Raw genomic sequence first — 19,693 nt, 5'->3', positions numbered from 1 at the left:
TGACCATTTGGAAACTCGGGCACTGCCCAAGGGCCCGGGGTCAGTAGGAGGCCCCATGAGATGCCCCTGGTACCTTTTTCATAGCCTTTTTTGAGTTTTGGCAAGGACACAGGGGCCCCATGATCCCCTATTGCACAGGGGCCCCATGAGTTGTCAGTCCGCCCCTGGTCTGATCTACACAAAAACTGAGAAAATAGCAGTGGGCTTTGGAGATCGCTTGTCTTGGCAACCAATTTGATACCATTGCCTATGATTAAGTGCTGATGGTGGTGTGAAATGCGTTAGCTGGAGTGTGATGTTCCCTCTTTTGTATATTGTGGAGTGTCTATTTTGAATATGTCCAAATAAAGGTGATTTTATTGGATGTGCGCCCAACCAGATTTTTCTTCTCTACCATGCTGCCATTGCCTAGTTGGCCACATTGTGGACATGGGGGGGATCAGTACCATTTCCAATGGGGGGAATGTCTTGCGTAAACAGGGACATATGACATCTATGATATGTAGTTAACTCTATGGAGGCCATAGACATCACACTGCAATCCACTGATTTTCCACAATTCAGCTACCAAAAGAATTAATAAAAAAAAAAAATCTTGCCATACATATGAAAGCACAGAATTCCCAAGAGGGCACATTTATATCAAGGCAAGCAAGAAGGAACAGCCCAGCCAGACACAGCTGGTGCCAGCCAATCTTGGAAGAAACAACAGCAATTAGCCAAGAAATAAACCAACATGGCCGGTTCTTCCCTGGTCGGCCGAGAGAGTCTTGGCACCAAAAGAAATAAGGACAGCAACTCGGTCCCCAAAGGAAATGTGTCCTGATAGAAATGCAAGGACTGACACTGCGGATCTCCTTCTGCAAAGCTGGGCCTCAAGACCTTCTGTGTCAGTGAGCAGAACTAGTATGCCGGTAATGAAGTTGGGGAAATGAAAACTCTGGAGTGCGGTCTTCTTCCTGGTCAGTGACCTAAACCTCAATAAAGTAGTGGGGACACGTTTCTAGGGGTATGGTCCTGTAAAAGGTCCTGCCACCAGCTTTGATAACTTCACTAAATCGTGCGACTGTTTTCTTTTTTGAGCGTAGCATTAGATTCAGAACGTTCTTTTACAAAGTCACAGCTGCACCGGATTGAAAAGGAATCACCTTCAGTCCATAGATCATGAAACTGGGGGGGGGGGGGGGGGCAAGAAGACCAATTCTCAGTTGGTACACTCAGGCCTGTTTCAAGTGCATGAATTTGGGGCAAGGACCAACATTTTTCATGAGGAGGATTCTACAGTCCCCACCTGGTGTCGCAGTGACCCCACAATTCTATAAGAACAGAAAGGACCCCGGATGGTGTCGCAGTGACCCCACAATTCTATAAAAACAGATAGGAACCCGGATGGTGTCACAGTGACCCCACAATTCTACAGGAACAGATAGGACCCCGGATGGTGTCACAGCAACCCCACACTTCTATCAGAACAGACAGGACCCCGGATGGTGTCACAGTGACCCCACAATTCTATAAAAACAGACAGGACCCCGGGTGGTGTCACAGCAACCCCACACTTCTATCAGAACAGACAGGACCCCAGATGGTGTCACAGCGACCCCACAATTCTTTAAAAACAGACAGGACCCCGGATGGTGTCACAGCAACCCCACACTTCCATCAGAACAGACAGGACCCCGGATGGTGTCAAAGTGACCCCACACTTCCATCAGAACAGACAGGACCCCGGATGGTGTCACAGCAACCCCACACTTCCATCAGAACAGACAGGACCCCGGATGGTGTCAAAGTGACCCCACACTTCTGTAAGAACAGACAGGACCCCGGATGGTGTCACAGCGACCTCACACTTCTATAGGAAAAGACAGGACCTCGGATGGTGTCACAGTGACCCCACACTTCTATAAGTACAGACAGGACCCCAGATGGTGTCACATTGACCCCTCAGTTCTATAAGTACAGACAGGACCCAGGATGGTGTCACAGCGACCCCACAATTCTATAAGAACAGACAGGACCCCAGATGGTTGCACAGTGACCCCACACTTCTGTAAAAACAGACAGGACCCTCAATGGTGTCACAGTGACCCCACACTTCTATAAGAACAGACAGGACCCCAGATGGTGTCACAGCGACCCCACACTTCTATAAGTACAGACAGGACCCCGGATGGTGTCACAGCGACCCCACACTTCTATAGGAACAGACAGGACCCCGGATGGTGTCACAGCGACCCCACAATTCTATAAGAACAGACAGGACCCCAGATGGTTGCACAGCGACCCCACACTTCTATAAGAACAGACAGGACCCCGGATGGTGTCACAGTGACCCCACACTTCTATAAGAACAGACAGGACCCCAGATGGTGTCACAGTGACTCCACACTTCTATAAGAACAGACAGGACCCCAGATGGTGTCACAGTGACTCCACACTTCTATAAGAACAGACAGGACCCCAGATGGTGTCACAGCGACCCCACACTTCTATAAAGAACAGACAGGACCCCGAATGGTGTCACAGCGACCCCACACTTCTATAAAGAACAGACAGGACCCGGATGGTGTCACAGCGACCCCACACTTCAATAAGAACAGACAGGACCCTGGATGGTGTCACAGTGACCCCACACTTCTATAAGTACAGACAGGACCCCAGATGGTGTCAAAGTGACCCCACACTTCTGTAAGAACAGACAGGACCCCAGATGGTGTCACAGTAACCCCACACTTCTGTAAGAACAGACAAGACCCCAGATGGTGTCACATCGACCTCACACTTCTATAAGAACAGACAGGACCCCGGATGGTGTCACAGCGACCCCACACTTCTATATGTAATAGACAGGACCCTGGGTGGTGTCACAGGGACCCCACACTTGTATATGTAATAGATAGGACCCTGCATGGTGTCACAGGGACCCCACACTTGTATATGTAATAGATAGGACCCTACATGGTGTCACAGGGACCCCACACTTGTATATGTAATAGATAGGACCCTACATGGTGTCACAGGGACCCCACACTTCTATATGTAATAGATATGACCCTACATGGTGTCACAGTGACCCCACACTTGTATATGTAATAGATATGACTCATATACATACAGTGTACATACCTCATACTCTCCCCTCCAGGGACTGTTCCTGTTAATGCACACAAAATAGTCCCAACACACCAGTTACCATATATCCTTCCGCAGGTAGAAGCTGTAGTGCTCCTCTCTCACCACATGGAACCCATTGGAGAAGGAATTCTTCTACAGCCACCTGGCAGGTAAAACACTCAGGACGACGACCTTGCACCTCGGATAGTACATGTATACTAATATGAGTTCACATGATGTATTGTCTTCATTGTACTTCTTCCCCCCCCCCGATATAAGGGTGACTTTATACATTACATTTCATATTGTATGATATCCTTCCGCCCAGCTTCTGGTCCTGTGTGGTCGCCATAGCGACGCATTTGTTACTGTTGTTAGCGCACCATGAGAATCGTGTCTCAGCCTGTCAAGCGGCTGGCTTTGTATGTGGGCGGAGCTCTAATGTGCCTGGGCAGCAAATAAGGATCGTGGAATTCAGTGTCCCCGCCCTGATTGATGGAACTGTGAGTTACATTGTATCAGTGTTGGCCGGACACAGGGAGAGGTGAGAGCTGGTACATTGTATTGATGAGATCGCAGCGGGGGGGAGGAGGCATTTATTACATATTATCAGATTAATCATCATATAGGCGGGAAGGAAGAAGGCTTCATGAACATTGAGCTTTCCTACCTCTGCTGATCACATACACAGGCCACCTGAACACCAAGCACTTCTGGGAGGCTTTGTTTACAAGTTGAAATCGGTATTGTGTGCTAGAAAAGGACTTCTAACACCCAAACATTATATATATAAAATGTATTTTTTATTTGTTTTTTTTTCAGCAAAGACCCTAAAGGATGATGTGGCGACTGTTGCAATTTTTTATGTCACATGGTATTTGTGCAACGATTTTTCAAACACAATTTAAAAAGTTAAAAAACACAAGAGTTACCCCAATTATTTTTTTTTTAAATATGAAAGAGGATGTTACGACGAGTAAAATAAATACCTAACATGTCACACTTTAAAATTGCGCACGCTTGTGGAATGCCAACAAACTAGGGTACTTAAAAATCTCCATAGGCAACGCTTCAAACGTTTTTACAGATTAGCAGTTTAGAGTTACAGAGGAGGTCTAGCGCTAGAATTATTGCTCTTGATCTAATGATCGCAGCGATGCCTCACATGTGTGCTGCGGACACCATTTACATATGCGTGCGCGATTTACGTACGTGTTTGCGTCTGTGTGCAAGCAGTGGGATGGTGGTGCTATACATTTTTTTTTTTATTTTTATTTTTTATTTTTACACTGTCTTTTAATTTTTTTTTAAATCACTATTTCTATTACAAGCAGGGGCGGACTGACCATTTGGAAACTCGGGCACTGCCCGAGGGCCCGGGGTCAGTAGGGGGCTCCATGAGATGCCCATGGTACCTTTTTCATAGGCTTTTTTGAGTTTGGCCAAGGACACAGGGGCCCCATGATCGCCTATTGCCCGGGGGCCCCATGAGTTGTCAGTCCGCCCCTGATTACAAGGAATGTAAACATCCCTTGTAATAGAAATATGTATAACAGGTTCTCTTTAAGAAGAAATCTGGGGGTAAAAGACCCCAAACCTTTTCTTTACCTTTGAAAGCAAAAGATTAAAAAAACTTGAACTTTTGCTTTAAAAAAGAAAAAAAAATTAGTTTACTTCCACCACCGACCAGATGACGTCGCACGGGTCCTCCATCACTGTTTATGTATATAGGGAATGTAATACACTATATTATACTCATTGCTGGTAATTGTGTATATCGCTCGTTCTGGCCGGAAGGGCGTGGCTACAAGGTCACACGCACACTGCATCACTTCCACTTGTACGGAAGATGTCAACACTACGTATTGCCAAACGAATGATTTTTTTAGATTGGTTAATGTGGGCCACGATTTCGACCAACAAACGCCTATCAGTCGTTGGATGACCGATCGGTCAATTTTCTAATTATGTATTCTTACCTTAAGTCTGGTGATGTCTAGCAGTTCTCCTCTCTTCCTACACAGGCCTAAAAATGCGTGCTCCTCGAATCTGTGATCTACAGATCATGTTGGGATCATAGCCATGGCTTACAGGAACATTCTCAGTTTGTTCCTCTATGGTGCAGATGGTAAATGGTGACTCTTCTACTCCTCCTGGCTGATGGTCAATTGTGGAGGACCAGCAGTGGTCTACACCCGGTAATGTCACAGAATGGCAGGTTCAGTTAAAAGGCTGAAGCACTCTGTCATAGGATAAGGGATACAAAAATCCAGGGGCGGACTGACCATTTGGAAACTAGGGCACTGCCCGAGGGCCCGGGGTCAGTAGGGGGCCCCATGAGATGCCCATGGTACCTTTTTCATAGGCTTTTTTGAGTTTGGGCAAGGACACAGGGGCCCCATGATCCCCTATTGCGCAGGGGCCCCATGAGTTGTCAGTCTGCCCCTGATTACAAGGAATGTAAACATCCCTTGTAATAGAAATATGCATGACAGGTTCTCTTTAAGAAGAAATCTGGGGGTAAAAGACCCCAAACCTTTTCTTTACCTTTAAAAGCAAAAGATTTTAAAAAAATGTTTTTTTGAACTTTTGCTTTAAAAAAGAAAAAAAATTGTTTACTTCCACCACTGACCAGATGACGTCACTCGGGTCCTCCATCATGATAGAGGTGATCAAAGACCATCTTGAGGAGGCCGCACCGTCAGATCATTTCTCGGGTCGTCCGGCAATACCGGTAAGCTCTAAAACACCGACGGGAGGGGGAGGACGTCCCCTTCCACCGCTACAGAAAGTGATCCAGTGGCTTAAGAGCCGCTAGGACTGCTTTCAGAAGAAAGCTGGCCATTCACTGAAAAAAACGGTACTGGGGTTATGGCTGATTTTTATTTCTTTCAATGAAGTTGAAGTGGAACTAAAGACAAAACGTTTTTTCGTTTTGTTAGTATTGAATAGAGTAGGGAGGGAACCCTTGTCAGGTTTTTATTGTTATCTGTGTCCCCATAAGGGGGCTTCACCATCCCTGTTTGTCCTGGTGTCCATTATCACTGAGAGTTAAAATAAAGGGAAATCCCAAATATAAGGTTGTCACCAAAACAGGAATAGAGGTGGAATCTTCCAATGGGAACACTAGTTCTGGTGACAACCAAGGATTTCCTCTCGCTTCCTGTTTTGGCTGTGAGACAGGAAGTAAATGGAAATCTCCCTTTTAGATGGCAAAAAAAATGACAGGGGTTATAACCCCCCCCCCCAGGCTACTTTCACACTGATCCCTAGTAAAAATGCACTAAAAACGCATATGCATTATACCACAGTTTTGCTGCGTTTGCAGTGCGTTTTTCACAGCATGTGTGACTCAAAAACCGCATCAAAAAGGCAATGCGAGTGCATTGTTAATGCATTTTTGCTGTGCTTTCAATGGATTTCAAAGGCGAAGTGCATTTTAGTGTTTTTTTGTTTGTTTTTTTGCTGCACCAAACCTGTACCAAAAATGCAGCAAGCAGGATTTTACTAAATGCAGCAGACCCTCAACAGATCAGTATGAAGAGTTCCATAGGATTACATGGTCACGCGTTTTTCTTCCGCTTTCTTTTAATACAAACGTGGAAGAAAAAGGGATCAGTGTGAAAGCAGCCTAACTCGATCCAAAATTAAACAATAAAAAGTTATACCTTAAAGCCCAACTCCAGGCAAAATGTTTTCCCATGCAGTAGGGCTGTGCCCGCACTGCATGGGTTAACTGCTTGTTTTTTTCTAGGGTAGAGGAGAGCGGAAATATACTTATATGATCCTCTGTTCCTCCCAGTACAAGACTGGTCCGGGACCCCCATGCTCCAGACGCAGTCTTGAATAATGGACTGTTCCTGACATCACAACACCCAGAGCAGACTCCGTAGACCAGGAACAGTCCACCGCTGAACCATGGGGGAGCGCCATTTTTTTGGAAGATCGAAGGATCAGATGAGTATATGCTTTCTGCACAGCCCTAGACAAAACGAACAGTTGACTCATTCTTCAGTCCCCACCCCGAAAAAAATAAATAAACGTCAGGAGCTACAAATACTGTAGCTGCTGAATTTGAATAAAAGGACACTTGCCTGTCCAGAGATCCAGCACCATCCTCACCCATGCCAGTTCATCGCCAGTCTTCAGGTCCCCGCTGCTGCCATGCTAACTGTGGGAAGCGGGCTGTAACTCCTTGTAGCTTCACAACTGGCTCCCTACTGTGCGTGCACAAGCTGAATGGTCCCACAGCCTCCTGGGACCCATGAAATGACCCAAGAGGTTCAAGGGCCTCTTGGGACAGGGTCCAAAAATGAAAGAGGGGGGGGGGGCAGAAGAGTGGAACCTTCCATTAAGAGGGAAGTTCCACTTTAAGTTCTTTTTTAAGGTTACCATTCATCCCCGCTACCTTGGGACAGTCCTTATTGTGGGGGTTCAGTCCCAGTGAAACGGGCATCCCAGGCTTGATCACCACAGAAATGGACTCCATATAGTAACTGTCACGATCGCTAGATCGCCGCCACCAACATGCAACAATCCCACTGCCATCAATATGTCACGATCGCGGCATCAGACCCCAGACCTTCTCACCAAACTCGTGACCGAAGGACTGGCCGATCCAAACCGCGATGTGACGTACGTAACAATACCACGCCCAGCTGCACCCTGCACAAAGATTTTCCAGCTAAGGGACTACAATCTATGTACCTGCAACCTGAGCGATTGTTACTGGGTCGGGTTAATTACGCAACTAACTCTCCACACTGCCACCACCTCCTTTTTGTACAGAGAAAGAGGAAACTCAGCAATATCAGCAATAACACTATAATGATTGAAATAATCGTCTGTATAAAGCGGTCCGCAGGCCGGTTATACAGAGGTTTACACAAACAGTAGCGTCTCTTCAAAGGCAGGGATTCGTAAATTGCAATTAAGAACTATAGAAACAGTTCAACACTTTCAGAAAGAGAGATTTATTACTAAAAGGGTCAAACAGGTGCAATAAAATATTTACAGAGAAGATGTAACTAAGATATATATATATATATATATATAAATATACAGAGAACCATAGCACAGTAAAGAGATATCAGAGAGAGGTGAAAGGGTTAAAGTACTTGCCAAAGTCCTGGGTTTAGCAGATCCAAGTCAGAGCAGGAGGGTGCTTTGATCTCCCTATGTTACGATGGCTTGACAGCCTGCTTTAAAGTTTCCATGCAGGGGGTGGTTCTGAAGTAAAAAGATCAATCCCCTGTTGAGGGAGGGATCATCAGGCGGAACCCTAAACTGGAGCCAACATCTTTCATAATTCATATTCTGGTCCATAACTTTCCAGCTGGACAAGTGACATTCCACGCGCGGGTATATTATTATGCAAACAAGTCTGAGGATTATCTAGATATGAATTATGAAATTATATGTTGCACGGTTCACGAGTTCTATGTTTCGGCTCCCCTGATGGTCCGAGATAATTCGAATGACCCATCAAACTGTTCGCCTGCTCCTAGCCAATCTGACGGGATGTCTGGTTTTTATGTAAGTCTCTCATATTCCAAGATATGAAACATAGGGGAAAAATTGGTCTTTTAAAAATGTTATCTGGTGTGGGCTTCTTGGGAATGCCTTGAACTCGGGGGAAGGCTCTGTTTTTTTTTTTACGAGGTTTGAAACTACACAGGCACGTTGGTCAGTGAGGCTCCAATTCACTTGGGAACACTGGCCTTTTCCTGGCCTAGGTGAGAAAGGCTACACTTTTGCAGACCGCTCGGCTCCGAGCTAGAAATGCCTTGCCCTGCCAGTGACCCATGAACAGTACACATACATACACTGGCCAGAGGTCTCCTCTAAGTGAGAGGTAGGGGTGGAAAGATGAGGGGAGAAAATGGAGATGCCTAACAAAATGGTTGAACTGCGACCATCTCTGATGTGCACATTTGCGACATTAACAATTAGGGTGTGCAGGCTGGCACCAAATGAGGTCACACTACAAGCGTGCGTAGCTATCCATGTTACCATGCCAGTACAGGCCACTCCAGCTAGGATTCATGCCTGCACAGTGTTACTTCAGCCGGTGCCTGCTCACTGCAAAAGTTATTATAGAGTGCCCAGCACCTGGGGACTAATCCATGGATGACAAAAGTAGAGAAAGGAAGGGAGAAGAAGTCTGACACAGGACGTAGGGGACACTGGATGCAATTTGTAAGGTACTTTCTCAAATCCCTACCCTTGCACTCTGTGTGTCACTTGCACCCAGGGGCGGACTGACAACTCATGGGGCCCCCGGGCAATAGGGGATCATGGGGCCCCTGTGTCCTTGCCCAAACTCAAAAAAGCCTATGAAAAAGGTACCAGGGGCATCTCATGGGGCCCCCTACTGACCCCGGGCCCTTGGACAGTGCCCGAGTTTCCAAATGGTCATTCCACCCCTGCTTGCACATGACCTGTTAATTCTGTGTGTTGCTTAATCTGGACCCCCTGATCTCTATGCACTACTTTTTACAGACCCCTATATATATTTAATCCTCTTAATCACTCTCTTCATTCCTCCCAAGACCTCCTGCTCTTTAGTTCCCATGTCACCTCCTTCCATGTTCACCTCCAGGACTTCTCCTGTGCCTCTCCCATCTTATGGGACTCCCTACCCCAATTTGTCTGACTATCTCCTACTCTGTCCACTTTTAGGTGATCCCTGAAAACCTTTTTCTTCAGAGAAGCCTATCCTGCCTCCACCCAACAACTGTACATGTATTTTCTCCATCAGCTCATCCACCACAGTTATTACCTTTTGTTTCACTTGACCCCCCCTTTTAGATTGTAATTGTAACTCTAACATGGAAACAATAGGTATTTCATATTTAACAGTTGCCAACTTTTCCTATATTTTCTACATTTTTTTCTTACTTTGTAGAACCACCACAGGGATCACAGAAATGTTGCCAACATCCCACAATGATACAGAAATAGTGTTTCTGCTTTATGGAACTAGTGGGACTTTGAAGGTAACTCAGCTCAACATTAAAAATACAAAAAGCATTTGTTTACAAAAATTCATAAAAGTTAACTTCATAAAGACAAACCGTAATTAAAAAAAGAAAAAAAAACAACACAAAAGACGGCAAAATACATGATGTACAGAAGTACATTTGATGTCAGTTTGAGTCCTCCTCAGAATGATGAAGATGGACAAATATAATTTCTTTAGTGGAATACCCGATGCGTTTGAGAAACATATTTCTTTCATCAGGGGTGGACTGAAGAAAAAGATGGTACAACAGGACCAATCCAGTACTAATATTGTCATTCAGATAAACGTCATCTAGAATGAAAAGACTTCTCCTGTTTGTCACTGAGACCACCACTGGTGCCGCCCAACGACAACCCCTCGTCTAAACAGGGCCACAAGGATCCCGCAATGATGTCGCCTAGTGACAACCAAGGCCAAATTGCAAGACAAATACAGACAACAGCCCAGTATTGTATAAGATGATCGCTGGCTCTGATGTGAGCAGTGCCCCAGAGATACTGCTCCCTAGCATTTTTTATTACTATTTGTTTTTGTGAAGTGAACTTTTATAATAAAATGCTTTTTGTATTTATATTGTTGACTTGAGTCGCCTTTAAAGTCCCACTAGTTCAACAAAGGGGGAAAAAAAAATACATTTTTTCCTTAGAAATTTTTTTCCATCGAAATGCTTTTAGTTTAATTGTACCCAACTGTACAAAAAAAATCCCTTTTTTCGTATTCCTTACATAATTTTAAAACAATCTATAAAAATACATCTAAAGTCTTAAAACAAAAAAAAGCAGTTCGGAAAATAGGATTTGTACTAAAGAGATATGCTGTTTTATTCTGTAAATAATAATCTAGCGGGCATACCTAGCTGGTGAATAAAAGGGAACAGCAGTTATGCCCAGGCAGCCCTGACATCCCAGGTCCAGGATCATCTGGATGCTCTTGCAGCCACCCCTTTAGCTGTATCCATGGACTGTGTCATCCTGAATACAGAATGGTTTTGACATACACTCACGCACTGGTTATTGTTCTGCTTTGAAAACTAGAAGGTTCAAAATTATGTCTCACCAGTACCTTCTCTGTCACTTTTCCCCAGGTGTGATGTGCAGCAATGACCCAGATACAGAACTTGTTGTATGATTCTTTGATAAAGACACAACATGTGGAGAGTGCCGCCCTTATCAAGTTAAAAGAAGGGATGGCCTTCACCTCACCTCCACGATTTCACGTAAGTTGCATGTTCTAATACAGAATCCTGTTCTGTTACTGCAAACGGCCCTCCTGTAATAGTGGATGAAACATTTGATTGCAGCTTGAGCAGCCATTCTCAACTAGTCTTCCTCCAGAGGTTGCTAGGGGTCCATTGAGCTGATTCACCTTCAATTTTATGGTGACAACATAATTCCATGGCCAGCACCACTTAGCACAGCCAGCTGCATAACAACAGCAATCTTTTTAGCTGTCTATAGACTACTTATGTCTGAAAGACTTTGTGAACCATATGCTTACCCAGGGGCGGACTGACCATTTGGTAACTCGGGCACTGCCCGAGGGCCCGGGGTCAGTAGGGGGCCCCATGAGATGCCCCTGGTACCTTTTTCATAGGCTTTTTTGAGTTTGGGCAAGGACACAGGGGCCCCATGATCCCCTATTGCCCGGGGGCCCCATGAGTTGTTAGTCCGCCCATGTGCTTACCATCTATCGTCTGCATAGATCTTGCATTATATTTCATACAGTCATGGGTGAAAGATCTAAACTTTCTTGTGTGAATCACTAATCCTGAACTCAGTATATGGATGCGAGAGAGGAGCAGTGTAGGGGTTGATTAGTAGTTCTAGCATGTCCAACATGTGGTGTGTAAAAGTAAATATACCCATATGGAAGAAAAATATATTTGAAATACATTTTAAAAATAATCTTCCCAAATATATTGACATATATTTGAAATGCTACAATTTTAGCCATATTCAATATATTTCAAAATATATTTATTTATATATTGTGGGAACTCGCTTCTAAGTGGTAGAGCTTTTAAACGCACACAGCTACTCGCTTTCTTTTAAGGGCCTTTTTATCCCACTTTTATTTAAATGAAAGTTCAAACAGAAGTTTCCCACACAGGGGTATCGATCATCCACAAAACAACGGTTCAGCCTCCTGGCTTATACTCAGCTTGCTGTCTGTCTCCTGCAGACTTCTTCCCAAAATATGGCACTAGCACACCGCTGGCCTCTAGCACACAGCTAGTCTCTAGCAGCCCCTTGCTGCTTTTGGCTTCCACCTCTCCTAGGTGAAGCCCACCTGACTTCCAGGCAGTGACCTCCTGTCTTCCAAGTGGAGCCCTCCTGACTCCTATCTGCCGGGGTGGAGCCCAGAACTCTGATCCTGACTTTCTGAAAAGGCCTGCACACACCTGTGCAATCGGTCTCCTGGCCATTCCCAAAACCTGGTCCCAGGATTGGAGATTTCATCCCTCCCAAATCGCTTCGAAATCTCCAGGCTCCAGCTCCCAAAACAGACCTTACAAACAAAGGAGGAAAGTGAAAAGCCACTTTCCTCCGTATCAAACACTTACCCTGGAGCCCCTCAACCTGCCTAGTTGAGAATCCTGGGTGACAGATCGTCACACTGTCACAATATATATATATATATATATATATATATATATATATATATATATATATATATATATATATACTGTATGTTGAAATGCGTTTTTATTACAAAATATATGAAAAATATTTTAAAAATACATTTCAAATACACTGTATGTCTTTAAAAATACAAATCTACATTTTTAGAATGCATTTACAAATATATGTAAAAATATATGTTAAAATGACTTTTTTATATGTAAAAAAAAAAATCTGAAAAATATATTTTAAAAATATATATTTTTAAACATTTGGCAAAGTTCTGTGAATGGTAAGACTGCCTGAAGTTAGATGCAATTAGTTTGGCAGTTTAACTGCTCTCATTTATGTATTTCGACTGTGTATATTGTGATTTATATTTTCAGTGAACTTACTGCATCCAGATAAAGCACTGGGAGACTTCTGACAACTTATTGGCCATCCATGGTGACATAAAGTATGTGATGGTGTCAGGTACTAGGCTTCCATTATGAGGAAAGGATGTACAAATATTTTGGCAGAGCCTTATGTTTTAACATTATCTTTTTCCTCAGGGCCGCTGATAAGGAGGTAGCACCAGTCCTCCTGTATGTGGCCAAGGCCAGTAGGGGGGGGGGCTTGGGCAGCAGAAGAATCCGATATGGGCAAAAGAGAGGTGATCGGTGCGGTGCCGCGCAATAAAAGGATCCAATTCTCTGGGTCTCTCTCCCTGCAGCAGCTAAAAGCTGGTTTCTCCGTCTCTCCCTCCCATCGGCTTTCATCTGCTGCAGTGAGAGACACGCAGGGAATCGGTTCCTGTAATTGCCGCCCTGCCTCACAAATCAACTTCCCTGTCCAGGATTCAATTCCCCCTGCTGCCCACTAATAATAATTTTAGTGTATTTAATGTAGAGGTGACCTGTCAGGCTGTATGGGGCCCCATGATTTCTAACAGTAGACCTGTTCTTCTGACTTGCAATCTAATTCTTTAAAAGCTTATTTAAGGCTGTGCTGTATGAAATGTTCTTATTCCTTTGTAGTTACAGCCTCAACACATCCGGGTGATCATTGACGCCTTCAAGAACACGGCAGCCCTAAGAAGAGAAGGGCTTAACTTCCGAGAGAAGAATTACAATTGTGTCCGTGCTGATAAGAGTTCTATCTATTCGAAATGTGTAAGCAGTGTATACTTCAATATGTTGTACTATAATCAGGTTATTGCTCCCTGAGTGCTGTCTGTGATATTATTGTATTGATCTGATCTTTCTCCAATCAGGATGATGAAGGGGTTGTCATGGTAAAAACAAAATCCAACATTCTGCTTTCTGTGTACCGGGAAGGAATGTATCCCAGCGTGTGTGTAGAAGCCACTGAGAAGTTAGGTAACTGATTTTCTTTTCAGTGTTTTATTATTGCCTGATCCACACATTGCCAGTCACCTCCAGTGCTCTGCAGAATGGTCATCCAGTATCAAAGGGTCAGCAAGAAAAAGGACTGTAAAGTGTAACTAAACCCATCGGTTTAACTGTTTGCCAAAATAGGTACATTGGTCCAAACTTAATGCAAAAATATCCATACCTGGAATTCCTCTTTAAGCTGCAATGTCAGCAGTCCTGTGGATACTTGTGTCCATTTCATGACGTTTACATTCACTTCCAACTAACACTCAATCTGCATTATATAGAGATGTCATTTTTTTTTGTTCACATTTGAGACCAGCTAGAGAATACTTCATAGCTGCAAATATAGTTAAAAAACAAACTTTAGTGCTTGCAAATATAGTGCATTAACTGTGAGGTTTTTGAAAACCAGTCGCAGGTAGTCACAAACATGAAATAGCCTTATTGCTAAAAAAAAATGGTTGAGAATTTTCATTGACGCTAAAGTACTCGTGTATTAGGTCTGCGACAATAAAAGTCCCCAATGTTTTGCAGCAGTGGAGGTTATCTGTGTTGTGGATATTGCACTACCTTGAGGATACAAGGACTACAATCATACATATATAGTGTCTTGAAAAAGTATTCATACCCCTTGAAATTTTCCACATTTTGTCGTGTTACAACCAAAAATGAAAATGTATTTTATTGGGATTTTATGTGGCAGACCAACACAAAGTGGCACATAATTGTGAAGTGGAAGAGTAATGATAAATGATTTTACATTTTTTTTTACAAGTATCTGAAAAGTGTGGTGTGCATTTGTATTCAGCCCCATTTACTCCAATACCCCTAACTAAAATCTAGTGGCACCAATTGCCTTCAGAAGTCACCTAATTAGTAAATAGAGTTCACCTATTTATAATTTAATCTCAGTATAAATACAGCTGTTCTGTGGAGCCCTCAGAGGTTTGTTAGAGAACATTAGTGAACAAACAGCATCATGAAGGCCAAGGAACACACCGGACAGGTCAGGGATAAAGTTATGGAGAGGTTTATAGCAGGGTTAGGTTATAAAAAAATATGCCAAGCTTTGAACATCTCATGGAGCACTGTTCAATCCAGCATCTGAAAATAGAAAGAGTATGGCACAACTGCAAACCTACCAAGACATGCCATCCACCTAAACTGACAGGCTGGGCAAGGAGAGCATTAATTGGAGAAGCATCCAAGAGGCCCATGGGAACTCTGGAGGAGCTGCAGAGATCCACAGCTCAGGACAACTATTAGTTGTGCACCCCACAAATCTGGCCTTTATGGAAGAGTGGCAAGAAGAAAGCCATTGTTGAAAGAAAGCCATAAGAAGTCCCATTTTCAGTTTGTGAGAAGCTATGTGGGGGACACAGCAAACATATGGAAGAAGGTGCTCTGGTCAGATAAGGCCAAAATTGAACTTTTTTGCCTAAAAGCAAAATGCTAAGTGTCGGGGAAAACTAACACTGCACATCACGCTGAACACACCAGGAAAACGAACACTGCACATCACCCTGAACACACCAGGAAAACAAACACTGCACATCACCCTAAACACACCATCCCCACCGTGAAACATGGTGGTGGCAGCATTGTGTGAGGAATCTTTTCTTCAGCAGGAACAGGGAAGCTGGTCAGAGTTGATGGGAAGATGGATGAAGGCAAATACAGGGCAATCTTAGAAGAGAACCTGTTAGAGTCTGCAAAAGACTTGAGACTGGGGCGGAGGTTCACCTTCCAGCAGGACAATGACCCTAAACACACAGCCAGAGCTACAATGGATTGGTTTAGATCAAAGCATATTCATGTGTTAGAATAACCCAGTCAAAGTCCAGACCTAAATACAATTGAGAATCTGTGGCAAGGCATGAAAATTGCTGTTCATAAATGCTCTCCATCCAAGCTGACAGAGCTTGATTTCTTTTGCAAGATGTGCAAAGCTCGTAGAGAAAAAAAAGTCTCCAAAAAGACTTGCAGCTGGAATTGCAGCAAATGATGGTTCTACAAAGTATTGACTCCGGGGGGCAGAATACAAATGCACGCCACACTTTTCACATATTTATTTGTAAAACATTTTGAAAATCATTTATCATTTGCCTTCCACTTTACAATTATGTGCCACTTTTGTTGGTCTATCACATAAAATCCCAATAAAATACATTTAAGTTTTTGGCTGTAACATGACAAAATGTGGAAAATTTCAAGGAGTATGAATACTTTTTCAAGGCACTGTACATGTGGAATGATTACATGGCAGGATTGGACACAGGTGCAGCACCCCACCCACTGATATAAAGCAGAGTAGGACAGAGGTTTTATATTCATATATATTTATATATAGGATTTGTATAGCACCAACATTTTGCGTAATGCTTTCAAAAATGAAGGAAGACAGTGCAGTTACAAACCATTTCAACATAAGAATATTAGGTGGACCCTGCTCGTGAGAGCTTACAATCTAAATGTGGGCCATATAGTGTACTACATTCACTCAGTGGGTGACCCTAAGCTGGTTCCCACCCAACAGTCCTTGATTGCAAAGGAACCATGCAGAAAATTGTTGGCCAAAAAGTTGCTGCATCCAATCAAATGCAGTCGGTGGTCGGATATGTTGTCAGCTGGTAGGGCTGGCTGTCCACAATATAATAACTGTAGTGGGATATTCCTTCTTCCACACTGTATAGCCGCACGGAATGGGGATAAACTATTGGTGTATGACCAGCTTAAGAGATTTGGGCCCTCGGGGTATTTCTTGCCTGTCTTACCTAATAGGTCAATTTGTTGTTTTCCTGTTATCATAACAACCTAATGACTCAGCTTTACAAGAGATTTTTAATTGCATAGTAGAATGATAAATACCTCCTTTGGAACATGTTGACTTCCATTGTTTGTAATACATTGTGTTGTGTTGCCAATCAATCAGCAAAATATTCATCTTGTTAGTAAGCAACCGAACTCTTCCCTCTAGTGGTCAAAAGCATTACTACACCACTTTAAAAAATGTTCTACAGTTAAAGAGGAGTTCCAGCTGAAAAGATAAAAAAATAAAAGTCAGCAGCTACAAAAACTCTAGCTGCTGACTTTTAAAATACAGCCACTTACCTGTCCCTCGGTCCAGCGGTGTCCTCCCCACCGTTGGTTTCACCGGCTGTCTTCTCTCCCTAGCGCCTGCATCTTTAGTGTGGGCACCTGGCTGTGACAGCTTGCTCGGGTGCCCACTGCTCATGCGCGAGAAGCACTACGCTTTGTGAATGGCCCCATAGTCTTCTGGGATCTGTCACGTTTCAGGGGGGGGGGAGAACAACTTCTTCTTCTGATTGCCTAGGTGATCGCAGTGGAAGTGGGAGCGGGTACCTGTCAAATTCAGGTACCCACTCCCCAAAGGTGCCAATCCTTGATGGGGAGCGGGGGACAAAGCTTTAAAGCAGGATGTCCCCTTTTGGGTAGAGCTGTGCTTTAACCAGCTCTAGAATGTGTGAAAGTCATGGGAGCTAAAAATGCTGTGGACAGATATTCAGAATTTCAAGCCAGAAGATGGGGAAAGGTTTAAAGGAATATATTACAGATCTGTTGATAAAGTCAGATGTGCAGTGAATGGGTGCTGATGGATGTAAATTGCCTCTGTCCCGATTGTCTGCTTTGTTTAATTTGTTGTCATTAGGTTCCTATTTCCGGGAGAAAGGAATATGATCTACACACACTTCAGCAGAGATGAATAGAAGATGGAAATGTGCATGGAAAGGATGAACTGTGACTATAATTGGAGATGAGAGAACCTACTTTATCTTCATCGATGACTGGCTCCTTATTGATCTAGTGTACCGCAACTGTAAATAAAATATACAGGTTTATTTAACAACGCAACTAGTAACGTGCAAAGTTCAGAAAATCTAAAAAAAAAAAGACAAGCTGTGTAAATTAGAACTAAACACTTTTTTTTTTATTTTTTGCCAACAGGCAGGCTCTTTATTGCAGAAGAGACATGCAATGTATTTTCTGCAATAAAATAAACATACCTGCCCTGTTTGCAATCCTCCGCATAATGTAAATGGAGCTGCGCATGTTCTTGAGAAAATTGCAGTGGTAACAAAACGCGTCAGGGAGGAGCGACAGTTCGGAATGGAAGTGGGAGACCTGTGGTGGTGCAGAGACACACAGAGCAGCTGCAAGCAACCAGCCAACTGAGTACAGAGTGTGAGTGAGTGCCACCCACAGGTCCCATCTTTGAGACTAACATGGTTGCATTGAAGTTTTTAAACCTTCTGTGAATATGTGTATATTAATGGATGGTTGAAAGTTGTAATTTCTTACTGCACTGTATGAGTCTCCTTTCCTCTGGTGGAGTGGTATTATCAAGCCAGCACCCTGAAGGGATTGAGCAGGAGATGCAATTGGTTTCCTTAACCCAAGGGAACAGAGACTATAAAGCTAGGTTCACATCTGTGCAGGTGGTGCCGCTGCGGATCCCTACGATAATCCGTGCAGCCACACCACCCGCACAGAGAAATGCGGACCCGTGGGCAGGTGCCATTCGTTCTAATGGCAGGCCGACCGCACTGGAAAACGCAACCGTACTGGGAACCGAGGTTCCTGTGCGGGCTGCGTTATCAGAAGAAGTGCAGGGAATTCTTCCCTGCATGTCCCGGGGCACGGGAGTCCATTTAAATGAATGAGGTCTCGTGCCCGCGCAAAACGCGGCCCGCACGGCTGCATATATGTAAACAAGGGTCAAGAGTGTATGCCTTTTTAAAAAAAAAAGTCGGACATGGGAATCCGGTGAGTGCCATGGAAGATTGTGTGGTGGCTCTCACTTTTTAAGACTGCAGGACTCCAGCCAAATCAATATATATAATAATAATAATAATAATAATAATAAAAAAAGGATCTCATGGTGCAGTATCAGAGTAACTTAATATCCTTTATTAAAAGAAGATAAAAAATACTCACAAGAACTGTGCACTTGTGACATCCAATGCACCAGATAGATCGCTTGTTTACATTTCCATTCCAAATTGCCCCTAACCACTTGCCCTCCAAAGGATTTACCCCCCTTCCTGATCAGGCCATTTTTTGCGTTACTTTAACTGACAATTGCGCTGTCATGCAATGCTGCACCCAAATTAAATTAATGTCCTTTTTTCCCACAAATAGAGCTTTCTTTCAATGGTATTTGATCACATCTGCGGTTTTTATTTTTTGCGCTATAAACATAAAAAGACCGACAATTTTGAAAAAAAACCTATATTTTTGACTTTTTGCTGTTAACCAATACACGCCCGGCCAATAGCCAAAAGGCGGCCGGCAAAATGTACTGCATTTCCGGGTTGGACGCCAAACGGCGTCCTCCCGCACATGCGCACTTTTCGCGCTTGCAGAGCCGCACAGCGGCGCGATCTGTCACCGGCCGTGTATCTCAGACACGGCCGATGACAGATCTGAGTATCGGCCCTGACAGGTCACATGACAGTTGTATACAATGGATGGCTTCATTCATGCCATCCATTGTATACTAGTGCCTAGCTGTGAATGGTCACAGCGATCAC

At 43.8% G+C, this 19,693-nt stretch overlaps 2 protein-coding genes across 5 annotated transcripts in view; one reads left to right on the top strand and one right to left on the bottom strand.

Moving 5' to 3' along the window:
• The window catches only part of LOC149442443 (protein FAM228B-like), a 45,121-nt gene extending 41,591 nt beyond the window's left edge, over positions 1-3,530 (bottom strand). Inside the window, exon 1 of one of the 3 annotated variants that reach the window (XM_089656111.1) lies at positions 3,415-3,530. The gene's annotated coding sequence lies outside the window, so the exon portion shown is untranslated. Of the gene's footprint in view, positions 1-3,129; positions 3,395-3,414 lie in introns of those variants that run through there. The other 2 variants (XM_089656110.1, XM_089656112.1) reach the window with 2 other exon arrangements.
• On the top strand, positions 3,223-18,009 carry PFN4 (profilin family member 4). 2 transcript variants are annotated; one of them, XM_089656114.1, is made up of 5 exons: positions 3,223-3,287; positions 11,226-11,357; positions 13,782-13,916; positions 14,018-14,123; positions 17,812-18,009. In XM_089656114.1, exons 2-5 carry the CDS (start codon positions 11,241-11,243, stop codon positions 17,838-17,840), a joined length of 387 nt encoding a protein of 128 aa, XP_089512240.1. In that variant the 5' UTR covers positions 3,223-3,287; positions 11,226-11,240; the 3' UTR covers positions 17,841-18,009. The 2 variants fall into 2 exon arrangements, with proteins under 2 accessions (XP_089512240.1, XP_089512239.1); XM_089656113.1 differs by lacking the exon at positions 3,223-3,287 and adding an exon at positions 3,519-3,661.
• Positions 18,010-19,693: the final 1,684 nt, after the last annotated feature.

The sequence above is a fragment of the Staurois parvus genome, unplaced genomic scaffold (assembly GCF_062004578.1).
Source record: "Staurois parvus isolate SC_StPar_1 unplaced genomic scaffold, SC_StPar_1.0 ptg000886l, whole genome shotgun sequence".
Classification (NCBI taxonomy): domain Eukaryota; kingdom Metazoa; phylum Chordata; class Amphibia; order Anura; family Ranidae; genus Staurois; species Staurois parvus.
This window is presented reverse-complemented; position numbering and strand designations above follow the sequence as displayed.